Genomic DNA, 19,216 nt, shown 5'->3' with positions numbered 1-19,216 from the left:
TTGAGAGTTTTGATTCTGCATGCTTACCATATCATACATTTTTTTACAAGCCCAATGACATAATTGTTCATGATGTTGAATCTATGAGCAATACAATGTGTTAAGCAGTAACTATTTTGAGAACGTTTTAAAATAAATATATAAATGCTACCATCATTTTTCAATTAGGAGACAGTTTGTGGGAGAAATGGATGCTTAGGTCTGGATTCAGGGCGTCTATGTTACAGGCCAGGTCACTGTGAAGGTGACCGCTTACACTGTCAGCGCAATATTTGTGAAGTAGTCACTAAAAGGCTTATGCATTTGAATGCATATTTGTGCTGAAAATGGTGACAACTGTGGGAATTTTAAAGATATAGTTTACCTATACTGATGCACCCATTTTGTGCATTGTTTTTACTGTAGAAGGGAAAAGGAAATCTCAGTAACAAGGAAGAAAAAGAAAGCCTTGATGACTACAAATGACGACAATGAGAGTATGGTAACTGATTCAAATGTAGTAGGAGATTCTTGTAGTTTCCTCCTTTTCCCTTTCATGGCAAAAACGCAAACTACTCCTTCCTACTGGCATGAGGGTAAGTAGATGATCCGAATATTCTGAGGGGTAAACTTCACCAGACTCACTACTTTGTTTCACATTGTGAAGAGTGAGAGTACTCACAATTTGGAAATGTTTCCAACCCTAGCATCGTAATGGGCGTAGACTTTGCGTTACATTTGAAATCATTGCTCCAGCCTAACCAATCACATTGATTGAGGATTTCTAACATCCTTACTCCACCTAACCTTCAAAAACTGATAATACACCACATTGGCAGTCAGGAAATAATGTATTTACCTTTGCTGTATACATTTATACATTCTTTTGACTGAGTTTGTTTTATGTTAGCAGGCGTTGCTACTACCGTTTACCACAGCCACTTTTGATTTTGAATTGAACATCATCCCTGACTGGCCCTCCATCCTATTGGCTGAGGGGAAACGTAAACGCATTGAGAGTAGCCAGACTAGTATCTCAGTGAAATGAAAATGGGTGCAGATACTAGGGGGTGGGGCCAGGCTAGATATTGTAAGCTATCCCTTTAACAGGAGATCTACAGCATTATTTGGACAACTGCTTTAAAATGAATATATAGATAGGTATGCATGTCAATTCTAATATGCAATTCAGCATTGTGTCAGAGTCATCAAGTAAAGAAAATAAAGATGTTGAATACATCAAATGCATTAAATTGTAAAATGAAAGCATAAAATATCCCAAATGATGCTGAATCTTTCTACCCCAACATGTCAGATGCACAATGAATTACACTGAATAACTAGTGCCAACATGCCAGATCACCACTTGATCATGCCCTTGGTCAGTAGCATGCCATACTTTCAGTAGTAGTAACATCATTAGTCAGAATATCTCTTAAGCTAATGGGGGCTAATGTAGTCTGAGGTTAGAGCTAGTAAAAAGGTTATTTTAATCAGTTCCACACTATATATGTTGTAACAACTTGTCTAATACAAAGAGCTAATTCGTTGACAGCTTTTTCTCCTGTTTACTGCTGTTCTCACTAGTCTCAGCCAAATATGAGCATATATAATATCTAATATGGCAAGTTCCACTTCATTTTTTAACCACAGTGTGTCTGTGAAACTCATTTAACACTGGACAACTTATTCACAATTCACCCATTCATACAAAGACACACATTCACAAATACATTTAGATACACACATACAATGCACACATTCCTCACACATTCACACACAAACATGTACATAAATGCACATTCATACACATACACTCACACACACACAAACCCAATCCAGTATGTAACATTCTCTATCCAATTTCTCGTCATTATGATCTAGTATAGAATGTGTTTCACCTTATTTTGTGCACACACACACCCACACACATTCACACAAACAAACAAAAAAAAATACTGTAGCCTGATTGCTCATCAAAGAAAACCAGGAAATTATTTTGGCATCCGAAAATAGTAGGCTACAGAAATACACCCCTAGCATTATAAAACATTCATTTTTCCTGTACATGGCACAAGCAGGTTCTTTGCAACATCATATTTCTGACTTCTTTGTTTCAGAAAAGCAATATCATGAATAATATAAACATCTCAACACAGGCATGAACTTGAACTAGAAATCAGTTATGTGAACTGGAAAGCACTGGATATAGAGCTAAATTATTCATCAGATACATTGAGAAACATTCTTGTGGCACAAGAAAATGGCCGCTACTGTTTTTAAATTACTCAAAACAGTCAATAACTATTTGACTCACATGGCAAGAAAACATTTCCTTTTAAGTAACAGACCATCAACATACAGGAAACAAGCAACATCAGTTATAGCAAAGATGACATGTATCTAACAGTATATCTATGACAAACTATTATCACAGTGCTGACATAAATGCCTTGGTTAGTTGAGAGCTGTGAGAATGAGCAGGAACCTGTACCTGATTCAGCTACTTTGGAGATGTCCACTCCCTGTTCAGAGGCCATGAAGCCCAGGATGGAGAAGACCACAAAGCCGGCAAAGAAGCTGGTGCCACTATTAATCAGGGCCAGAACAAACGCATCCCTGTATACCAGGACAGAATACGCAGGTTAGACGTGCTCTCAGTTGGAGTTCACACTACATTACCTCTTGGCTGTGTATTTAGTTTGATGTCTTATTAAAATCTTTGTTCATTTTTGTGTGTGTGTATATTCCACACTGTAACATCATCTTGTCATAACAATAGATAATGTCAACATGGTAGCTGTCCAGTCAAGTCTAAACATTGGCTAATGCTAACTCATTTTTATATAAAACTGCCTGCCTTCAGCTATGGTGGGAATGTGCAGAATAACAATACAACATTGCAGATTCCTAAACATGTCATAACTGATAATTTTCTCTTCCTTTCCACCTAATTTGGGCATGACATGATTTTTTCCAATACTGCCACCTTGTGTGCAGCAATGCAGTTATGTGCTACTTGCTCTGAATGGAGAGGTTTGTTAGGATTAGAGTCGCCGTTTTGATTAGCGGTATGCTACTCCAGTTACATTATCTCGGTTACATTGTACTCACTGTACAGAACTGTACTGTACTGTACAGCCTAAAAAGCAATGATCAGTTATCAGCAGTGCAAAACACATACGATAGTAATTATTTGAGTGTGAATTAAATTTGAATTTGGCTTTGTATTTGGTTCAACTATTCACTGAAATTGTAATAAGACTTCCAGAGGAAAATATGCTAAAAGCTGTACACAACTTAATATGAGCACCAGTCATCAGATGGCAGATTATGTTCACTGTCATCCATTGACACATATTCCTCTGTCCCATCTTGACAAAACAATGACAGTCAGCCAAGGACAACCAAAGCTGGTATATTATGGATTCCAACACTGACTTACTTATAGCAGTCGTTGTTGAATCTGTTGTAGCTGCCAAGAGCAGTGAGAGCTCCCAGGCCAATGGCATAGGAGAAAAATATCTGTGTGCCGGCATCTATCCAGACCTGGCAAAGACAGAGAAGCAATCAGCTCTCAGATCACAACCTCAAGTCACACAGGAATTGGACTACGAAAGAATACTGCAATCCAGTGGATTTGCAGCAACACAGACAAAAATAGCATTTCCTTCAGGATGCGTTGCAATTTAAACCTCTCTCTGGAGCACTAAATGAGAAACATTGAACCTCAGGCTTCGTTGTAATTGTATTCGTACCAACACACATGGTGAATATTACAATACTTTCATTTCCTTAAGGGAGGAATTATGGTAATGGTGTTTTAATATCCTTCAATTATAACAGCAGTCTTCCACTTCAGTCAAGCGCGATACATGCATCTTACCGAACTTCAGGGGTATGATGCTGTATTTACACAAACGGATCATTTTGGCGGGGCCGTAATGATCTTACCTGCGGCTCTGCGAGTTTAGACCAGTTAGGCTTAAGGTAGTACATGATCCCGTCATAGGCCCCGGGCAGAGTGACCCCTCGGACCAGCAGGATAATCAGCACAACGTACGGGAACGTGGCAGTGAAATACACAATCTAAAGGAGAGCACAGTGACAGAAACAGGACAGGAACATGAATAACAATCTCAAAACATACATACAATGAAACACTCCATTAGTTCAATACTGATGATGGTGGTTAAAGCGGTAAAGCGCATTGGGTGCATTGATAAAGCGCTATATAAGTTGTTGTTAATTGCTCAGAGTATAAATATTAAAATTGTCATGTTTAATGACTTGAACTGAACTTCACAGTCCATCACAATCAAACTTCAGAACCAATAAAAAGAGCTGTCATTGAAATCATTAAGATCTACTGTCGCATTAAAGCTCTCCTTTGTGCACACCAAAAGCATGGCATAACTCAATTAAGTCAGCAAATGTTACAATTATGTTGTATAACTCTGATTCACTGAACATTTATGTTTTGACTACTTGCCAAGAGGCACTAGTCATTAAAGCAAGTCTTATGACTGTAGAGGAGTAATTCATCACTTGGGCCTTTCGCCACACAGATAACAATGCAGTTAAAGATAGGCCTAAGTGGAAGTGTTTATCTGCTCACTGGTACACTTCAAACACCGCAACCTTGACCTGTGCCCGTTAAGACACACCTGACTTGGCACCTCTTTTACTAGCCCTGCCTTTACTACTTTGGAGATATGCTGGTCTGAAACTAGGACAACTGTCCAGTGCCACGTCTCTGTTTTTGCGGAAAAACACAGAACTCAATATCATTGCTATTCAGACTCCATTTTGTGCTTGCGGTCAGGAGTCGTCTTGTTCTTTCGGGCGGTGGCGGAGGGCGTTGCGCCCTTGAGAGGCGAAGTTTGGCATCTGAGACAGAGTGGACTTTTCAAAAGAGCCCAAAAAAAAAAAAAAGTCGACTATTGTTCCATCTACCTCAAACTCCAATCTCCTTCGGATCGCTTGGTGTTCTGCCATACCATTCTAGAATAGAGGAACAATAGGGAGAGCTGTGGCAGTACTCGGGAGAGAACAGGCTCTATGGGATCTAAATGCACACTGACATTGACTCAACAACACAGACACAGGAGAGTCAGAACAATGAATCAATGGAAATGAGATTATCTCTCTCTCGGCTCCACATTCTACACGAGGAGAGAGAATAGGGCCAAGCTGAGAGAGAGAGAGAGAGGAGAAAGAGAGACAGACAGCCAGGGGGGAGGGGTGGGGGGAGAAAATGTCCGGCTGACTTTGAAACAGACCCCCGACGCTGGCTACTAATAGCTATGGCGTATTACACATGCGGTAATGCAGCCCTAAAAATAAAAAAATCTCAATGGGATATGAAAGTGGTGCTGTCCATCTGCAAACTGCAATGCCCTTAAAGGCACTTGGACACGTGCCAAAATCTATGCTTTAGATTTTTCCTGAAAAAACACTCAAGGAAGGCTGTGCTACCAGGACATTAATACCTCCTCATACTGGCAGAAGGGGGCTTAACAACTTGTGCTAACTTGTGGCAAGACACCATATATACGGCAATTTAAAAAAATCTGCTAAATTACTACAGATTTGTGGATTTTTTTCATTTCTTTTCATGATTTCTTTATTCATGTCTTTATTCTCTGATTGTACTATACTCCATAGGAATATTGTGTGATGGTAAATGGGAGACACGAGGCACTCTGAGTTAAACAAATCTCATCAAGGAAACACAATACTCCCTAGTACACACCAACTCAGCATCTGTGGCATTTATGACTGACTGTAACAAAAGTCTGAATGAGTAAACCGGCAGTGGCGACAGAAGTGGAGTCATTTGTGAGGGGCTTCGTGTGACCCCGCCTCCTGAGCTAAGAAGATGGCTGTAGCCTTCTGCATGAGAGCCTGGTCACGTCTCACTGCAGACAATCCACCTCAGCCCACCAATCACGAACCAGCATTGTGACAGGGCACTTTGTAATATTTCTTAGCCACACCCACTCACCCCCCATCCCCCTCGGCCAATGAAGTTGCCATAGCTACCCACTGCCTCAACTGTTATAGCGAGGCAAGCGGCAGTGAATGAGGGTGGAGCTTGAACCAAGGTTAGGAAAAGAAAAAACACAACAAAATACACACAAACATCAACAACTAGATTGTGTTGTGTTCTCATTCACTCATGACAGAGAAAGAGAGAGAGAGAATCTGGTGCTGGAGGATTATGAGCGTTAGCTGACAGCTGAGACAGGAGTCACCAGCTGCACGGCCATTTGCTGTCCAGCTGATAACACCTGATGCCTGACTGATGGGATCTCATTAAAACACTGTGGCTTTACGTGCCGAGGCCTCTCTGTGCCTTTCCACATGGCTGCTAATGTCTCTCGTCTACACTAAGGACACACACATATGGAGTGGACTACACACAGAGCAAATGAAAAATACCAACACAAGCAACACAGATGCTTCAATGTTGCTCTATGATACTGGAGTCAGGACTAAGCATGAAATGTGGTTGGGACATAATAGCAAATAAAGCTTGCGTATTTTTTAAATACATTTTTTAAAATAAAATTTTACGTATAATTTAAATAGTGCCATATTTTTTTTCATTTTCCCAATTGAATCTTGGGAGTCTAAGAGCCTATTTTGCTCATTGATGTAGATGCTACCTACAAACCTGAACTCTGCTGACATTGATCATTCCTAGGATGAGAGGGAGGGAGAGAGAAAGAGAGAGAAAGAGAGAGACAGAGAGAGGGAGAGAGAGGGGGAGGGGAGAGAAGGACAGTGTGTGTGCAAGCTAGGAGTGCTGTTACATAAGTGTGAATGAAGCCAAGAAGGCAGCTTCTGAAGCTTTTGGCTCAGATCTTTGCGCCCTGCTTTTACCTGTGATCATACCTAACACAAAGATCATCAGCTTTTCTCTGCTTTAGTCCATTGGTGTGTGTGTGTGTGTGTGTGTGTGTGTGTGTGTGTGTGTGTGTGTGTGTGTGTGTGTGTGTGTGTGTGTTGGTGGAAGATAAGAAAGTGAGGAAGGAGGAAGCGGAGGCAGGTGTGTGTGTTTGAGAGTGAAAATTGCTGGCAGAAACGGCTGCGTGGGCACACTAAATAGTTGCATAAAAATAGATGCTTCAAAGAGAGAGAGAGGTGTGGTCAAAGTTGATTAGTGAAAAGTTTTTGTCAAATTTGACCCACAGCAGTATAAACAGTCCCTTCAAACAGAATGCATCAGATATGATTACAGTAAAAAAAAGTTAGCGATATTGTAGTGGGTTCTGAACAATGTTCACCAAAACAACTCAGAGAATGTTACCTTGCAATGCCAATATCCTAAACAGAGCGTTCAGACCAGCCGTGTTTGTGTGTGTGAAGGGGGGCCTGGCGATGGCGTTTTACCTTTCCAGTCGACTTCACGCCTTTCCACACGCAGAAGTACACCATGATCCACACGGCCATCAGACACAGCACCAGCTCCCAGTTAATGGCGCCCGCTCCTCCAGGCCATTCGAGATGTTCAGCACCTTGTTCCTTAGGGAGGCGACCGAGAAGACCAGAGAGAAAGAGAGAAAGAGAAAGAGAGAGACAGAGAGAGGGAGAGAGAGGAGGGAGAGGGAGAGGACAGTGTGTGTGCAAGCTAGAGTGCTGTTACATAAGTGTGAATGAAGCCAAGAAGGCAGCTTCTGAAGCTTTTTGGCTCAGATCTTTGCCCCCTGCTTTTTACCTGTGATCATACCTAACACAAAGATCATCAGCTTTTCTCTGCTTTAGTCCATTGGTGTGTGTGTGTGTGTGTGTGTGTGTGTGTGTGTGTGTGTGTGTGTGTGTGTGTGTGTGTGTGTGTGTGTGGGTGGAAGATAAGAAAGTGAGGAAGGAGGAAGCGGAGGCAGGTGTGTGTGTTTGAGAGTGAAAATTGCTGGCAGAAACGGCTGCGTGGGCACACTAAATAGTTGCATAAAAATAGATGCTTCAAAGAGAGAGAGAGGTGTGGTCAAAGTTGATTAGTGAAAGTTTTTGTCAAATTTGACCCACAGCAGTGCCAAACAGTCCCTTCAAACAGAATGCATCAGATATGATTACAGTAAAAAAAGTTGGCGATATTGTAGTGGGTTCTGAACAATGTTCACCAAAACAACTCAGAGAATGTTACCTTGCAATGCCAATATCCTAAACAGAGCGTTCAGACCAGCCGTGTTTGTGTGTGTGAAGGGGGGCCTGGCGATGGCGTTTTACCTTTCCAGTCGACTTCACGCCTTTCCACACGCAGAAGTACACCATGATCCACACGGCCATCAGACACAGCACCAGCTCCCAGTTAATGGCGCCCGGCTCCTCCAGGCCATTCGAGATGTTCAGCACCTTGTTCCTTAGGGAGGCGCACCGGAGAAGACCAGAGAGAAAGAGAGAAAGAGAGAAAGAGAGAGAGATTAGATTCAGGACCTGTGACCGTGGACAGGCCCTCATTCATCCCAGAACAATCCCCTCATTCAGGCCTCCTGTCACAAAGGAAGCAGGAGGCTCTTTCTACACCACGGAATGCTACTTCTGACCTCTACACTACTGTAACTTGATGACACGTTACATTACGTGTCGTAAAGGACGGTGCTGGTATCCTTGGCCTCTGTGTGTGTCTGTGTGTCTGTGTCTGTGTGTGTGTGTGTGTGTGTGTGTGTGTGTGTGTGTGTGTGTGTGTGTGTGTGTGTGTGTGTGTGTGTGTGTGTGTGTGTGTGTGTGTGTGTGTGTGTGGTGTGCACATGGCTTCAACCTTCACTGACACATATTCATATCTCAAAGCCAGTCCCCCAGGAGCCGGAGAGCAAATGCTGTGCTATACACATTCCTCAGGGCCACATGACCAGACAGAAGGAGATGACCTTCACGCCACTCCAGCACAATCACAAACAAAATCAGAGCAAATGCAGAAAAACACTTTTACCAGAAAGGAATTATGGTGATTCATCAAACTTAGATTCAGCTTGGGTGGAGGGGCAGGTCAAATAATGTGTCTTAATTCCATATATATTGTGGTACACCCCTATATTTCAAAGTAAAAATGTAAAACTTTGTTCAAAACTTACGATCAACTTATACATCAAAATTTGACGCCTGATTCTCAAAAAAGCCAGATCTTGACTACTGTCCGAAACAATTTCATGAATACCGGACACACTCACTCCCAGAACTCGATGATGGGAGAGCGTCCCTCTGCTAACTCCTCGCATGTCATGTTGCCAAAGGTGGCGTTGCCGATGGTTCCGTTCTTGCAGTCTTCGTGGCGGAAGATCTCGATGCAACTGGGCGTGTTCCACTCGTTGTCGCAGGTGGACCACGGTAGGGTGCTGTTGAAGGACTTTATGAAGTAGTAGAAGCCCCACGCCAGGACCATGATGTAGTAAGTGTTACAGAAGAACACTATCACCATGGACGCATAGCCCAGTCCTTAGGGAGACACAGGAGGAGAGTGGACCAGTTAACGTACACACTTCAGAGTTTGCAGGATGGATAGTGAATCATTCTTGGCAATGTCAGTGACTTTGATCTGCCTGAGATGTGCTCTGAACAGAAGCTAACTGTTCTGTCATTCAGTTGAAGCATATAGCTGCTCTGAGCCTCACAATGGAGGGACAAGTCTGATGTGAAGGGCAAAAACGGCTGTCAAGGGGAAGTATTTATAACCCATTTATAGCCTACAATAGGCTTTTGCCCACTTCTACAGATGTTGCTCCTTATGTCCTTATGATAAATTACCAGCCAAAGCAGCTGATTCTTTTATGCCAGCACAAGACGTCTGGCTTTTACACTAATGAGTTATGGAAACAGGGAAGACTGTGATGCTGATGGTGCACATGCATTATATGGACAGCATATTGACTGACTGGACACAAGTATATTCTGATGTAAGTACTAAGCATCATTTCCAGTACAGCTTTGCAAAACTGTGAGATCCGTGGGCATGTGAGGTGTTTTGAAATATGCATCTGTTTGCATATTCCAACAGGGTGAAAGAGAGAGAAATTAATCAGATACCTTTGAACAGCGGTGCAATGTTCCAAACATTGATACTTCCAGCCTTCATGAACTGACCCAGAGCAATCTCCAGGAAGAAAATGGGAATACCCCCCAGGAATATGAAGAGTCCATACGGGATGAGGAACACTCCTGAGGAACAGACACATACAGAGAGAGAGAGAGAGAGAGAGAGAGATAATTTCATTAAGACACTTTATTTACAAGACTCTTAAGTATTTATGTCTCATTTACTAGCATTAGCACTTTTATATGTGCTTTGGGCAAGAAGAGGTGTACAGAAATGATTTAGAACGATGAAACAATGTGCTTTAGCACTAATTGGGACTGAGTATGAGCAGGAGAGAAAGAGGGAGGGAGAAGGAGAGAGGCACAGACTAGTCCTCCTGTTACAGGCTAGTCATTGAAAGCCCCCTCTAGAGTCGGACAAGCTCCATGTAATGCTGTTTGCTGCATTAGCCAGCATCCTTGAAGCTGTGCTGTGAATGCACAGCAAACCCATCATCTGCAATGAGGCCTTAGCCCCCTACGTTTGACGGACAGCTCCCGCAGCCCATGGACTCCGGTGAGGGGGCAGGGCCTGGAGTGAGGGTGACCAATGAGAAGAGGGCGGGGGCAGGGTCATCGGCTGTGTTAGCGGCAAGGCTCCTAATGCAGATTATCCATTGAACAATGCGCCACACACACTCAATGAAGGTCCAGATGACGTCAGCCCTCCACCATCAACACCCCCCTCCCCGGCACTAAGCCCCCCTCCTCCTGAGCCCATAGGCCAGCTCACAGGCTGACAGTGAGAGCGAGTGCGAGACTGCTGAGAGCCAGTTATTCAAAGCACCACCCGTTGCATAACGCTGGGCTCCGCAAGCTAGCAGCAACAGCCAAAGACTCGCTGGCAGAATTAAAGATGGATGCTTGAAGGCGAGAAGTGACCCCCTTTTTTGTTTGTGGAATGGGGTCGAATGGGCAGCGACGGAATGAGCTCGGGCACATAATCACTGCGTCCGTCTTCCCAGGTAGAAAGGCAGTGGGCATATCAGAAGCACTGGTGCATGGCTGTATATTAACCCGGCGCGACACAGCTGTACTGTGATAAAGGAGATGGCAGCCCCCTTGGAAAAAAGAAATAGTTCAACTTGAGGAATCCGAACTGGGTGAATGAATAGCTTTGCCTGAGCTCCTTTTCACAGAGCATAACCTACTGTTCGGAATGAGGGGACCATGACTAGGATAGAAGCCTTTTGATAAACTGCACACAAAGGGAGCTGGGGGTTGTACAATGTGCAGCACAGATTCTATTCTGCCTTACAGAAACAAATGCTGCCATGACTAGAAGCATTATGGCACCTCGACCTCAGCATTTGTTGCACAAGAAAACGGCTGTAAAATATGTAGACGTGGGCTTTGAGAATGGTGAGAGGAGATGGAAGCTGATTTGCACACAAAGAGCACGCTATGGAAACGCCTGTTGGATGATGAATGAGCGTGTGACTGCCAGCTCACACACTAAGAGGTGGAAATAAGACGCACCGTCGGCATGCCGGTGACTCACAGGCACACACGCGCGCTGTCGCACAGACGGCAAACACACTGCGCAGGACGTCGTGACTTTACCCTGGTAGGGGAGTAAAAGCATATCCGCGAAGACAAGCACCTCACTCTACCTGAGCTGAAACCCGTGATGCTGCGATTCAGGGATGCCGACGGAGCTCATCCCGCCATTTTTAAACCTAAGCACACTCCCGACTCATTTCGCATAACCAACCCCACGAAACCCGGCATCTCCCCGCTGATGGTGCCTTCCACTGCAGAAGACACGTGGCACTCACACTCATACACGAAAACGACTCCATATTTCAGAGGCCCGTCTCCAACTAACAGCAGGACACCAGACGAATTAACACTGGGTCAGACTGAGACTGACACGGGTTTTTGCTGAATGGCTGTCCCTTTATCCCACCACCCCCACATTGGCCGTTTACTTTTAGTTAATTAGCTCAGCAATTATCGGTGGCACTGCTCTGAGCCGCTCAGGAATAGCCGGCCCATTCAGGCACGCTGTAGTAAAGAGAGCGTACGCTAAGCCTTCTATTCTCGACGGGCTAAGTAACTGACTAGAGCTCTCCTGGCCTTGGGGGTTATAACGTTAGACGAGGAGTGAACGCTGAATCCCTTTTGCTCGCCACCGCCACCGGGCAGAAGCTGCAGTCCGTAGCGAGTGAGTGCAGTGCATAGCGCACCACCTGAGCTCCTTTAGACCAGCTGCATCACCCCCTCAGGCAATCACGAGGTCTCATTTTTTTTAACAGCGTCACTATTAAGAAAGCTCAAAGAAGAGTGGAGAGAGAGAGAGAGTGAGAGAGAGAGAGGGGGAGAAAGTGACAGAGAGGGAAATGACAAATAATTGCTGGCTGTGATTAGACAGTGTGGTGTTGAAATGATGCTATAAATACCCATCTCCTCCCCTCCCCCCTCTTCTCTCCTACACCGCCAACACATGGATATGACCCCCGCCGCAGTCATCACATGCTATCATCTTCAGAGGAAGGGGATTGGTAAGCATCTACTACTGGCAGTTTGGTGGGAATAAATCTGTGACTCAGAGACACATTGCATCGCTGAAACAGCTAATGATGCCTCTGCCACCCCACACCCCCCCCACACCCACCCAATCATAGATGTAAACAAGCATACATTTTTGAGATTAAGAATATTGGCCATTTCCTTAAATCACCTCACACATGCAAATGTAATCCCTCCATAGCCTGCACATTTAAAACTAATTTTAAACGTCTTATGATGGATTAAGCCAACCCAATTATCCATTCCCTGGTATATTCAGATAACTGGGTGCAGCATGAGATTACCGGCCATGCCGTCAACATACTTCAATACTGCAAAGTGACAGCCACCTTGAAGTTCTCTAATACCCCCAAATCTGTTAGGGTAGTAGAGAGCTCCATAAACTCACCAGACTGACGGGGCAGCAACAGAGGCTACAATATCCATCTCTACAGACACTACGAACAAGTGGCTCCCTGCACTTATCGACTCTCCTTAGCCCGAATGTTAACCTCATGTCCAGGGCAAACATCCATAAAACCGGTGGGCAAAGGTTAGCGTTGAGGACACACAAACCAAACAACAGCAGCGAACCTCAGCATCACACACCACGCGTGCAAGAACTTTATGACTGCGGCCGCGCCACTTGAAGCGTTGCACCTGTATATGGCCTACTTTTCCATAACAAATGGCCTCTATTACAGTGAGGGATGACAATAAAATACTCTCCACTCTTCCTTTCGTGGCGGTGGTGTGACCACGGACCATGATGAGCAGTTCCAGGCCCCGAGATTGGGTTGCACCATTCCCTGCCTGAACCCTAAAGCGCTCCTGGGTTCCAGTCAGAAACGGGGGATTAAAAGATTAACAGACACTCTTCTTAATCGCTCGTCCACGTGGGGTGAAGAGCTGATGTCAGTCAGGGCAGGGAGCCAAAAAAACTCCGTATTCACACTACAACCTCGTGCTGGCCTCGCTTCTCACGCCGCCCGACCCACAGGTCAGCTGTGTCCCCTTCACTCATGCATATCGCAGGACAAGAGGCAACAGAACTTCACAGCAATTAGTCCTCAAAGTAGTTCAGTGATGGCCACAACAACGCCAGTAGCCTTGCCATTTTGACGTTGAGGTGAGGCCACATAACAGCACGTGGATTTTGACCACTGGCCACCATAATCCAATCAGAGACCCAAATGAAATAAATCAGCACTCAAATGACATTGCATGTGAACGGCCCTCTAATCCCAGTTCTTCAATAACCGAACAGATTCCACAGGACTGGAAGTGTGTAAGCAAGCAAGATGAAAGGCATTTGACAGACAACGGTGGGAGGGTCGAGGGTGGGGGGGTGAGAGAGAGATCAGATTTTGACTCTAGACATGCAAAATAATCACAGATGGCATAACTGCACGGACGTGCCGACGCGCATGGTGACATGAACGCATGGTGCATTGAGTGCATGTGGGTACAGTAAGCGGACCTCTGTGGGCTGCAGCCAAGGACGAGCAGCGGGCTCACTGCAGACCCTATAAATCTCCTGGCTGGCGGACGCTATGCGCTAACGCTACCTGCTGCTGCTTTTCAGGAGGCAAATGCCCCCCCACTGCTGCAGCCAGTGCCACCAGCAAATACACCACTGCAATTCATTCACCTTTGCCTGTCTGTCTGTCTCACACACACACACACTTCCTCGTTCCACTGAGAGGGACAAAAACCCCGCAATGTCACGCTCAGCCACAGAACTTCTCAACTTCCTACGAGGGGAAAATGTGGCATCCATCACGGAGATGGCTTCCTATTAACACAATGCAAGTATGGACAGACCGAGAGTCATTTGGTTCTCTCCTCATGTATGTGACAAACAGTCTCTTAAATGTCTTTTTCTGATTTTGTTGAAACAGATAGGCCTATTTGGTGATGTCCTTGCAAAGGTCATACTGAAGAACATTGATAAGAAAGATAAACTGATACTGCGAAGACCTCTCACTCGACCCTCAGAGTGGAATGTCAGCATTAGTATTAGTGTCACTGTCAGCTTAATTAAATGAAAATGCCGACTGGGTAACTGCGTGAGTGACAAATTAGATTCAAAAATTTGACAACCAAGGAGAATCGAGATTTTGCATCAGTGGGACACGACCAGAATTTGTAATTGTATTCCTACGTTTCACTGTGTTTCTTCATGCAGCTTCTAGAATAAAACATCTGAGACTACAGCGCACAGTGTTTATGTCAGCACTTGGAGTAGCAATGTTGAGCTGAGAGGTGCAGTGGATCTTGTGTTATCAGCCAACCTTTCAAAAGGGCTTAATGGTGCACCGGAGGGAAACTAATTTCTACAACTACTATAGGAGCCTCAATTCTATGACCATTCATCATCATACCAGGATGCCAGGGTCAAATTTACATTAAAAATTACAAGAAAAATTCTGTCGCAAACCAATCTAAACAAGTCCAATCCGTATGGCAGTGACGCCCTTAAAAGCAAGACTATAGTTGTAGTCCTCAGATCGTGATCCGACCACTGGTCTCACATCAAAGGACACAACTTGATTGCAGTTTTCTCTCTACCCTCACTTTTATGATACTCATTTCTGAACATTTCCTATTGTGTGTGAATCGTGATAGTGTAAGAGAGTGGGGCACCACGTGGCAATTAAAAGGAATCCTACTGTAGTGCATGGAAGCACCATCCCAGGAATTATTAATGAGGTGGAGGGGGACATCTAAAATGTATGAGGTTATATAAAATGCATTGTGAAAAAAAGGCAAAATGCTGACTGCTGATTTTTTCAAATGCTTGTCCGTCACCAAACTAATGACTTAATTGCCTATCTTAATTCATTATAGGTTCACTGGAAATACTATAAGATCAGAAAGCTTATATCAAACAATAAAGTGTTAAATTAATTAAGCAATTTGAATAAATGAAAGACAATGTTCTACAAACTTTCTCATTACCCCGTGGAGCCAATATACATAGAAGTGTTACCCTCTTTCTTGATAGTTGGTACAATAACTCGTTTCTGTGTGAAGAGCACCTTTTCAACTTGGGGCAGCTTGATTTGATTTGGCAAGAGGATCTTGGTAGCCTCTGTGGTATGCACACAATTTGAAAAGGACACATACTGAGTCTGGCAACATGGACGGCAAAAACATCATCATGTTACCTTAGAGCTCCCAGCAAGGGGCAAAGCAAGTATTTGGAGAAGAGAGCTGAGACAAGGCTGGAGACATCACCTGCCACTCATCAAGCCTCGAGCCTTTCTCTCGCTGGCACCTCTGGCCTGAATTAAACATTGTTTTAGCAGAATTGATGTTCCCTCTAGATATTTCCCACCAGCAGGTCCCCACTGGCCTTTTCAAAGGGTCAGTCTTTACAATCACCAAGAATAAATGGATTTCATCCAAACAGCCTCTTGTTAAAATAGATACCCTCTCTTCTCTCTCTCTCTCTCTCCCTCTCTCTCTCTCACACACACACACACACACAGACACACACAAATGCACATGCGCGCACACACACACACATTATGGACACATAAAATCAGTTACACTGATTATTGACTGGCAAGTATGCGGCTGCTATTGAAGTTGATAAGTTAAATTAGATTTAAAACATGCTCTGAGGGATCGTAACTACACGTATTCTATTACATCCATTTTGACCAACACCACAGAGAGAGGCCAGAGCAACCTCCACTATTTATGTAGTTATATTTGTTTGAATGAATGATGGATGGCCCCTAATGGAAAAGCCTCATCCTATTGACATTTATAACTGTACATAATTCAAATCATAAGGGAAATCATTAGATGCAGATGTGTAACCATATCCATTTCAAGTACATGTCCAGACACCTTGGGAAACTTACAGACTCAACAATAAACTAATTACGCTACTGAGACTCCACACAGCCTTACATTGGCTTCAAATACATATAAAAATGTGAATGTGTGACTACTTTATTCTTTACTTACTTTTTACTTTTTTAAGTGACTACATACTTGTCTGATGTCTGATATCAGCTTTAAATCTTTAAAAACTAAATTTATTTTCCCATCTTTGTAATGGGCATGAACTGACTGTATGTTTGTCAAAGTTTATGGGACATACACCTGAGGAATGTTTTGCATGTCTGCATTTGGCAATTAAAAAAACAATAGGTTTTGTATTTTCCTTTTTCTTTAGGAGCCTCCAGCATCCCAAGAATATATATGGTTTTTTTTCTGGGCCACTAACAGTATTCAGCAATCCACTATTGCTGAGGACCTCAGACTTAGAAGGACACTGTGGAATGGATGTGTAGGAGTTGAAGTAGCTGTTGTGCTGAAATATTATCTTGTCTTATATAAGTGACTCCTTGTTTTTGCGAGAGCGTGCGAGAGACACTTCAGTACTTTCACAAGACAAAAATGTTATCATGTATTTTGCTTACTTTTACCTCTGATTACACACCCCTGGCTATGTGCGCTGTTGTTTGGTTATGAACAGTGGGATTTGTTTACCGGAAACTGCCCTTTGGTTGGGGATACTGCCGAATTAATCCTAGTTGGATCAACTGAGATGGATTTAATTAAAGGTGTACATCATGACTGCGATCACTGGCCTTTTTATGGGGCTCTTATGTAAATCAATTGATTAGCCTAAGTAAACTCTGGACACAGTCCAATTTGGAACATAGGAAGAGACATTCTTATTCTGAAAAAAAAAACACAATAAAGCTCTTTCTCATAAGTCCTGCATGTGTGACTCAGAGAGAGCCCTTTCGGTGATACATTGAAATGATAATGATCCACAGGAAGCTCACTGTCTACAGAATCTTTACAGAAAGTGGAGACACCAATGGCAACTTCAACCATCTGTGTATCTGCATCTATGGTAAATCTCTAGCTTAGCGTTTTTCACTTTTGGTTCTGTGATTTATCCATGTCTGTTGTCCAAAAGCACTAAACCTTCTGACTGAAATTAGACAGAAAAATACAGTTACATATTTTAACATTTGGCACCATGTCACTCAGTGGTGCAAAATGGTAAGGTCATATCGCGCAATATATAAACATTCTAACAGCACAGAAGGCAGAGAAACATAAACGCAATCGTGACTACGATCTGTAGGCACGCCCCCCGTCCCAAAGCACTGGAAAAACCCCAAGATTTGCCATTAATAGGCAGACATGTGATGTCGCGGTAATGATGTGCTGACGTCGTTCTCCATCTTGCAGAGGTACCCCACTGAAGGACTCGGTGGGCATACAAAGTAAAAACGCCTGACGTTCTAGCTAGTGCGTAGAATTAAACGTCAGCTGACGTACCACCGTCTCTAGTGCGTTATCTCGGGAGTCACGGTACATGACTTAAGGGCATGACCGAACTATATGATGGGATGCGATACATGGTGTAGGCTATAGTGTGATGGGACGGGGTATAAACGTCACAGAATTGCTGCTGCTATAGATCAAACAACTCACCTCCTCCGTTTTTGTAGCAGAGGTAAGGAAAACGCCACACGTTTCCCAGCCCCACTGCAAACCCCACGCAGGACATGATGAAATCCATCTGCCTGGTCCAAGTCTCTCTTTCGGGGTATCCCTTGCCCACTGTGGGTACCGCAGGTGGAGCTCCAGCACCGGCCGCGCCGGCGCTCCCAATAACGGTTCCATTTACGCCTTGATGTCCATTTCCATTAGGGATGAGGTGACCCTTCCTCTCTTCCCCTAGGACCACGTTCACAGCAGAGCAGTCAGTGTTGAAAGAAGATTTCTCCATTCCAATTATGCACTTGTAAACAAAACACCCTCAACGTCCAGACAACACTGAGAAGTAAGGAATGAGTGAAAGTATCACCCTATTTATTTATAGGTTCTGGTCCTTTCAGGTCCCTGAAAGGGATGCAAGTCAGTAGGTAGAATTTATTTTTCAATAATCGCTTCGCAGTGTCATACGTTCAACGATGAGCAGGCAGTCAAATTTGTTGGCGAAATTGGCAACTGGGATGTTGGTAGGATTGTAAAATTCCTTTATAAAATAATGTCAAAGAAAACTATAAACGCTCATAAAAGAAAAAAACACCGAATTAGACAGCACCCTCAAAAACAATCCACGAAACACTTAAATGTGAGTCTGAAGAATCGCATGGGAACGTATCTCTCAAAGAGGAGACGAGTGTCTAGACGGAAAACTAAGCGAGCCTTGCGCGCACAATTTATGAATGTAATGTAATTACATTCACAGATTTTGTCTTTAAATGTCGTGCCTAGACCATTTTCCTTGTTGCGTTCCTTCACTGAGAAATGCGTGAGTCTCTAATGATTGTATGTGGGTGCCTCTTGCTGCCTTCTCCTCTGTGCGCTGTCTGACTGAGTGCAGGGCGCTCGCAGCTTTAACAGGGTAGATGTCGCCAAGGACGTCACTTGGATTTCATCCCTCCCCCGTCCAGCTTAAGGATACAGCGGCTCATTCAGTTTAGTGTGGCTATGCCGATCGTTGCAGCGCCAGAGCGGGTGCTTTCATACTTCGTTCTCTTCTGGCGTTCACATCAAAAAACTACTATATGCAAATGAAACAGAGTATAAGCCAGCTATGAGAGTAGGTGTTTTTGACAAAAAATAAAAATGACAACTGAATTTGAAAACATATGGAAATACATCG

At 43.8% G+C, this 19,216-nt stretch overlaps 1 protein-coding gene across 1 annotated transcript in view; it reads right to left on the bottom strand.

The window, feature by feature from the left end:
- slc6a8 (solute carrier family 6 member 8) overlaps positions 1 to 18,912 on the bottom strand; it is a 31,933-nt gene extending 13,021 nt beyond the window's left edge. Inside the window, exons 1-7 of the mRNA XM_048240854.1 lie at positions 18,037 to 18,912; positions 10,006 to 10,137; positions 9,153 to 9,417; positions 8,212 to 8,344; positions 3,934 to 4,068; positions 3,425 to 3,528; positions 2,474 to 2,598 (exon numbers count right to left, since the gene is read on the bottom strand). Of these exons, the coding sequence (XP_048096811.1) occupies positions 2,474 to 2,598; positions 3,425 to 3,528; positions 3,934 to 4,068; positions 8,212 to 8,344; positions 9,153 to 9,417; positions 10,006 to 10,137; positions 18,037 to 18,334 (1,192 nt within the window). The 5' untranslated portion in view covers positions 18,335 to 18,912. The remainder of the gene's footprint in view (positions 1 to 2,473; positions 2,599 to 3,424; positions 3,529 to 3,933; positions 4,069 to 8,211; positions 8,345 to 9,152; positions 9,418 to 10,005; positions 10,138 to 18,036) is intronic.
- Between the last annotated feature and the right edge of the window lie 304 nt (positions 18,913 to 19,216).

Source organism: Alosa alosa, chromosome 4 (genome assembly GCF_017589495.1).
Source record: "Alosa alosa isolate M-15738 ecotype Scorff River chromosome 4, AALO_Geno_1.1, whole genome shotgun sequence".
Classification (NCBI taxonomy): Eukaryota; Metazoa; Chordata; class Actinopteri; order Clupeiformes; family Clupeidae; genus Alosa; species Alosa alosa.
The sequence above is the reverse complement of the archived record's forward strand: the minus strand, read 5'-3'. Positions and strand labels throughout refer to the sequence as shown.